This window comes from Syngnathus leptorhynchus, chromosome 2, assembly GCF_054491065.1.
Source record: "Syngnathus leptorhynchus isolate UIUO chromosome 2, UIUO_Slep, whole genome shotgun sequence".
In the NCBI taxonomy this organism is placed as follows: domain Eukaryota; kingdom Metazoa; phylum Chordata; class Actinopteri; order Syngnathiformes; family Syngnathidae; genus Syngnathus; species Syngnathus leptorhynchus.
In genome coordinates, this window is record NC_141196.1 from 15970071 (window position 1) to 15976621 (window position 6551).

At 38.8% G+C, this 6551-nt stretch overlaps 2 protein-coding genes across 2 annotated transcripts; one reads left to right on the plus strand and one right to left on the minus strand.

The window, feature by feature from the left end:
* Positions 1-1035: 1035 nt before the first annotated feature.
* Positions 1036-3660, minus strand: tmx2a (thioredoxin-related transmembrane protein 2a). Its single transcript, XM_085939975.1, has 8 exons — positions 3407-3660; positions 3226-3286; positions 2543-2656; positions 2320-2396; positions 2119-2225; positions 1926-1991; positions 1651-1780; positions 1036-1572 (listed from the first exon to the last, which is right to left on the minus strand). The coding sequence occupies exons 1-8, from the start codon at positions 3593-3595 to the stop codon at positions 1399-1401; spliced, it is 918 nt and encodes a 305-aa protein (XP_085796101.1). The 5' UTR covers positions 3596-3660; the 3' UTR covers positions 1036-1398.
* Positions 3618-6538, plus strand: pmf1 (polyamine modulated factor 1). The gene is made up of 5 exons (XM_085939987.1): positions 3618-3986; positions 4787-4892; positions 5562-5662; positions 5883-6078; positions 6392-6538. Exons 1-5 carry the CDS (start codon positions 3778-3780, stop codon positions 6464-6466), a joined length of 687 nt encoding a protein of 228 aa, XP_085796113.1. The 5' UTR covers positions 3618-3777; the 3' UTR covers positions 6467-6538.
* Positions 6539-6551: the final 13 nt, after the last annotated feature.

Here is a 6551-nt window from a genome sequence, read left to right on the forward strand (position 1 = left end):
TAAAGCACATTTTTTATTTCTTTATTTTTATTTTTAACCTTTTCCTGACATTGTGTATAGCCGGTCTGATTATTATTATTATTTTTAAATATATATATAATAATTCACACTCAGGCGTTGTCTACTAGGTACAAGTGACTTGAAAACCCACAGCTAGAGGTGTTGTATAATTTGAAATTGTCCAATTCCTACTATTTAAGCCTCTGAACAGTCACTATTCTGATTTCTGCAGTGGTTATTCATTCATTCATCCTCACAGGGTTTTGGTTAATCAAAATAAGACATTTGTTTTTAAATTTGGAAAACAATGATCGAACCAGGAACTGAATCAGTTTTTAAAAAATGTGGTCAATACTTCAATCCCACTCGTTTGATTTTGCTTAATTGTTTAGTTTTTACCAAACAATTCAAAATAAACAAATGGTAGTAAACTGGGGGAAAAAAACCACACACACTTTGATGCAAAAATTAAAATGTATCCAATTAAATGATGGAATAATTGACTATTGATTAAAAAAATATTTGACTGTCACAGCTGACTGAGGAAAAAAGATTTGCTCAAATTGGGCATTACAATCAATAATTTTTTTTTGTTTTACCCAATCAAGGACTTGGTTGAATTCAGCATGTGCACTTTTTTCAACCCAAAAGGAGACTTTGAATTGTGGCAGGCTGTCTTTTCATCATGCACGTGATTCTTGTTCATGCCGATTGTTTCCCTGGCGCGCAAACGTAACTTCTTTTGTAGCCCTCCCCAGTTCACAATTGAGTCAACATTAATGGCACAAGTTGCTAAAAAATAATTTAGCGAAGCTAAATGACTTTCCTTCCGCTCTGGCCAAGGATGACGCCCGCTGAACAATTCAAATTTGTGCAAGTATGTTGACAAGACTTATTGTGAGAGTAAATCGCTCATGTGGGATTGGAACGAGCTTCTCAACTATCTAATACGTTTAAGACTTTTCCAAAATGGCCTTATCCAGATTTTTTTGAAGATGTCTTCTGAGAATAAAAAGGTCAAATTGATGAAACACATTGTGTGATGAAACTTAACTATGAATATTTTAATGTTTTTAAAAGATGGGACATTAGTAAACACAAGTTGCACAACTGTACACAGTAGCGAGATGTTACGCAGCCAACAAACATTAAATACAAAACAAAAAGGTTATTTAAATAAGTTGACAAAATTTCCCTTGATCATTTCATCACATCTTGCATGTTCACAATTAGGCTATCCACGTCAAAAACAGACCAGTGCACGGACGCACTCTTTTCACAATTTCTAAAGCGGTCTACATTATTAGCGCTTTTTCCCGTTTAAAAAAATACTGGAAGGCAGGTCATCATTAGAAAAACAAAACGTACAGTAGATTGGTGAACCACACTTCTCAGTGTTCACTTGTCTTTCTTGCTCTCTGAGCTTTTCTCCTTTTCTCCAGTTACTAAATCAGGCTCGGCCCCCTCTTGTTGGGAGTTACGCTGATCTTCTTCCTTCAAACCACGACTCTTGTTCAGCTTCTTGGACTTCTGGAAGCGCTCATTGAGATCAAACTCTCTGATGATGTTCTCCTAACAATTGAGAGAAGAATATTAGTGGGGGCAGATTTATGAGTTGCGATACTATCGTGGATCTCAAGGCACCCAAACCTCATTGAAAGTCCACGAAATAGCTCTGCCTTTACTGTCCACTGCTGGACGCCTCATAACTTCTTGGCCACCTTGGAATAGCACAAGTGAAGGTAGCTGCTTGGACAGAGGGGATGTGCTCACTTTGTACCTGGTCAAGAGGTAGTTGCGTTATGAATGCATTTCAATGAAAGATCCATGGATGGGATGGTAAAAGCGTGCTTTACATTCGATGTGAACAAAATTATTCGGACATTAGATCAAAAAGATGTGAAAATAGAGTAGCTAAAAATTACCTTTGTGAAACCTCTCCGTAACGCCCAATATCCACCTTTCCAAACCTCAGCCCAGTGCAGTTGTACCTGAAGATATAGCAGACCACACAAACCCCTCAAAGCAGATTCAAGTCAAGCGTGCATTAAGTTGTGCAGCACGGAAATCAGTTTTGTTTTCTAATTCGGATTAAAAGAGTGAAAACGCATCTCTTACTTGAGCGAAAGGTCGGCATAGACCGGAGCAAAGGACTGGCAGTCAGAAGACCAGTTGGCGTAGAATTCAACAATCCAGGTGACACGAGTGTCTTTCTGTAGCTCATCCTGCAAGTGGGTGAGGACATTCATACTCTCAACAAATTGAAGTGATCCATAACATTCCCAGAACTCTTCATGTGACTCATCCAAATAAACTCACATCAATGGTCTTGTCACTGAAGTACTTGATGTACTCGGGGCCCACGTATAGAGGTGGCTTGCATGTCATGACAAATGCTGGGAAGACATGCAGGGAGACAGACTGACTTTTTTTTTTTTTTTACCTATTAGGTTTATAGTTGTAGTAAATACATTTTTGTGCTTCCTGATTGACAATGATGAATGGAGAATATTCCCGAGATGATTGTGATGATGCTACTGACCGACACACAGCGCGAGGTAGAGGATGCCAAGGCGAATGTCTAGCCGGAAAAAGAGGATTGTGTTGGCCACTTTGCTGAACAGGAACAAGTTTCCAATGTGCTGCTCCAAGGTAACTACAAGACAGAAGGAAAAAAAAAAAAAACAGTCGATACAAGGTCAAAAGAGAACCTTCAAGGGTAATGTTTACACAACAATGGGCGGGCTTGTTTGTAGTGGAGCACGTCCTGCATGTGGGAAGGTGACAACTGAAACGCTCACACATTAAATCACACATTGGTTAAAGAGTTACAAAAATAGGCCACAATTGACCTGTGTGAGAGTCTACAGTTTAGCATGCAATTGTTCCATTTGGGTAAATTCTGGTGCAAATATGACCTTTAAGGAATACATAAAATAGCTCATTAAGAGTTTAAAAAGAAACATTAATTTATTCACTAATTGTATTTATTTTTTATCTGTGGTTTCAGTGCTCAATAAATACAGTTGAGCTATAGCTTCCAAAATATTAGATACTATACTGATCAGTTGTTGCACTGTTTAGAATACTTTGGCATGTATAACCAATTATTTCCTCATGCATTCACTTTTATTCATGACATGTACCTAATGAATTGTCTGGTGGGGGTTGACAAACCAGTGTGTGTGTGTGTGTGTGTGTGGGGGGGGGGGGGGCTACACTTACTTGCTCGTCTGTTTTTCATCATCACTATGGCACTGAGGAACATGAGAATCTCCACTTCCCTCTATTTATAAAAAAAAAAAAGGGACAAACGAGAATGTACGCTGTAACAAGACTCCTCTATATTTATTCTCTGCTTGCCTGCGTTATACGACCCGACCCGGCCTGGCCCTTCGGTGCTCACCCAGTCAAAGTCGCAGGAGTTGCCGTCCTCACGCTGCGTCGCCAGGTGCTCGCACAAACCAGGAGCCTTTCGAACAACCAAGAATGCAATCGTCATGAAGAAGGAGGTGATGTAATACGGTTTCAGCAGCCATTTGTAAATCTGGGGCAGGTGGTACAAGAAAGCGCAGACTCCAGTGATTAAACCCATTTCGGCCGAAGGGAGCTATCCAGCTGATCAAAGTCAGTCAACTGGAGGAAGTGACGCACCATTGCTTCCGCATTGGCCCGCATGCGCACAGCAAAGCAAACTCGCATATTTTGGGGCTCGTGGCGTCCCGTAGTTTGGGCGCGGAATGCAAAATGTAAACAGAAAAAACCCGACGACACAAAATGGACAACGAGGAACAAGCGGAAAAAGTTTCAAATAACAATTCTGCAACCGAACATCGCACTGATGAATCCACGGAGGTTTCATTGCAGGCTGTAAAAGCAGAAGCAGCTTGTGATCCATCCCAAAATTATGAACCTCAAGGCATCAGGCTGAAGTTGTACAACAAAGTCATTGAGAAAAGCCTCGAAAAATTCATGCACTTCGCTGGGTGAGCTACTATTATGTGATTTGGATTAATACAACGCTTTGCATTCGGATTTTGTGTTATTGTCCAATTCGTGTCAATTAACGTCGAGTGCAAATAAACACTATAGACTCTGCTGGTCTAAACTAAATTTCCGACATGGTATCCAGAATCTGTGGCCGATGCGATTCAACTCATTAAGACTGCTTCTTTAACCAATAACCAGTCATTTTTCACATGACATGCCAGAGCGCTCAACCCGCCAACTTCAACTTGCAAACTCATTCCACACATTAATGCATAGGTGTCCATAGGTGATCTTGGGAGCCCAAGATCAGGGGATGCTTTGAGAATAATTGTCAATTGATTGTCTATGTGAAGCCCTTTGAGACTGCTTGTGATTTAGGGCTATACAAATAAACTTGACTTGACTTGACTTGTGTCAAACTTGAGGCCCGGAGGCCAGATACGGCCCGCCAAGACAAATTGTGCATCGACTTCATGGGTCAATACTAAAACTTCAGATTGTCCTCACTATATAAAAAAAGTAAAATTGCTCAAAATTGTTATTAGCATTCATTTTTTTAAAATATTTAAAGTTTTTACTACTCAGATTTTAAAGCTGATTATTCATCAGTTTGATGTGTAGCCTATACTGTTTACAATATAAGGTTTTGACAGTCATAATGGCCCTCTGAAGGAAACTATGACGATGATGTAATATTATGAATAATACGTAACTTGCTGGAATTATAACAAGCAATCCACATCATCGTTCACCATAAAAAGACTATTTTAACACTTAATTTTTTTTTTTTACACAGCTCCGACCGGTTTTCCATCATGTTCCAACAGTTCTATAAGATGAACCATCAGAAGATGGAAAAAATTTACAAGCAGTTTGTTGATGAGTTGCAGAGAACTATAAAGGTCAGTGTAAATATGTCACATTCATTACACAGTCTTTATTTTTATTGCACTTTCACAATAGTTGTTGCCGCATCAAAGCGCTTTACAAAAACAAAATAACAACACATCACATAAAACATTGGCAATACAAACATAACTATCACTCCATATGCCTTGTAATTTGAAGCGGTTATATATGAGGAGAGGAGAAGAGAAATTCAGTGATTATGTACACAAATACAAACCCTCACTGTCACAAAAAAAATAGGACCGAATAATATTGTACTTTATAAAGTCATGGAGCATTAGGATATTTATAGAGATTGCAAAGAATTAGTTTGCGCATCATGATTTAATGTGGCAATCTAATTCATTGTGCTTCTCTTTCTGGAGTGCCTGTCTTGGCACTATAATACCGCACAGTCTTGCAGATGCAAACAAAGAAGAATAAACTCTTCTTCTACTAATACAACAATTGTGTTTTGATGTTGGTCATGATGGTGGTATTTGAGCACTAAGTATTTTTGGGGGTGGTAGTTGGGGTTAAAAAAAAAAAAAATTAGAACCACTGTTTTACAAAAAGATATCGTATTGGTGAATTTCCAAATGGCGATCTGCAAATCTGTGAAGGACTAATTATGGTGTATTGTTTGGACACATAATTATTTGAGTGTTTCTTTCCATGTAAAGGATGATATCAGCAGACTGAACGAAGAAGCGAGACTTGAATCCAAACTCAATGAGCTGGACAAACTGGAAAGTGCCGCTAAAACTAACCCAGACCCTGCATGGTTGGTACACAAATACAGAGACTCGTTTTTCTCTTGTTTGTTGGAATTGTCTTGTGGTTTGTTTTTTTTCCAGGCAGAAAGGAGACTTTCTTCAACATTTGTTGCCCACTTATTACTTTTTCTTGGTTCAATGTAGTACGTCGTTTACCATAGACTGTTGCCTAACAATGTTGTAAAAATTCAAATCATTCTGTACAACACTATCCACCTATCCTCTTAGGCGCCCGTCGGGGGTTCCGGAACAAGACTTCAGCAGCTTTATAATTCCCTTGTATCAGAAGCAGGAGGCTTATTTGCAACGGGAGCTCCAAAAGATCCAAGCTGAGAATGCTGCCCTTGCACAAAAGGTTCAGGCTGGCAGGGAGAGAATTGCTCAGACTGAACATCTGATTTCAACATCTGTTGCAGAGTGGGAGGTGAGAATGAAAAGTGGCAAATGTTTCTTACGGGATCACCTGCGATCAATTGCACAAGCTTGCTCTGCACTTTTCACACTTGCAGCTTGTCAACATTTCACAAGTGGCCAAGCGTTCTAATAATAATATATATAATAATATTTTTAGAGGCGTAAGTGGGCATAAGAGATGTCTATATACATTTTGCATGTCTTTATACATTTGTTTTCTAACATTAAGTGAAGTTGTACTTTTTTTTTAATGACTTTTGTTTACATTAAGCATTTCAGATTGTTTTATTCCCCAACCTTTCTGTGTATTTCTGTATTGACAGGCATCAGCCACCGAAATTGGAAGCCTGGCATCTTCATTATGCCCTGCGGATGTGTTTGATCTTCATAATAGTTAGAGTTAACTGATATAACAGTATATATTTTTTCCATGATGTTTTTTTTTTTGCTCATTGAAATAAAATTGGTGAAATGCATGCGCTA

What these genes read in the sequence shown, in the direction of transcription:
- tmx2a (XM_085939975.1), bottom strand. Translation starts at nt 3,595, where the DNA reads ATGGGTTTAATCACTGGAGTCTGCGCTTTCTTGTACCACCTGCCCCAG. An exon ending in CTACCTCGCGCTGTGTGTCG is followed by an intron (nt 2,397 to 2,542) that starts GTCAGTAGCATC and finishes ATGTCTTCCCAG; the next exon opens with CATTTGTCATGACATGCAAG. An exon ending in TCAGTGACAAGACCATTGAT is followed by an intron (nt 2,226 to 2,319) that starts GTGAGTTTATTT and finishes ACCCACTTGCAG; the next exon opens with GATGAGCTACAGAAAGACAC.
- pmf1 (XM_085939987.1), top strand. Translation starts at nt 3,778, where the DNA reads ATGGACAACGAGGAACAAGCGGAAAAAGTTTCAAATAACAATTCTGCA. An exon ending in AGTTGCAGAGAACTATAAAG is followed by an intron (nt 4,893 to 5,561) that starts GTCAGTGTAAAT and finishes TTCCATGTAAAG; the next exon opens with GATGATATCAGCAGACTGAA. An exon ending in CATCTGTTGCAGAGTGGGAG is followed by an intron (nt 6,079 to 6,391) that starts GTGAGAATGAAA and finishes CTGTATTGACAG; the next exon opens with GCATCAGCCACCGAAATTGG.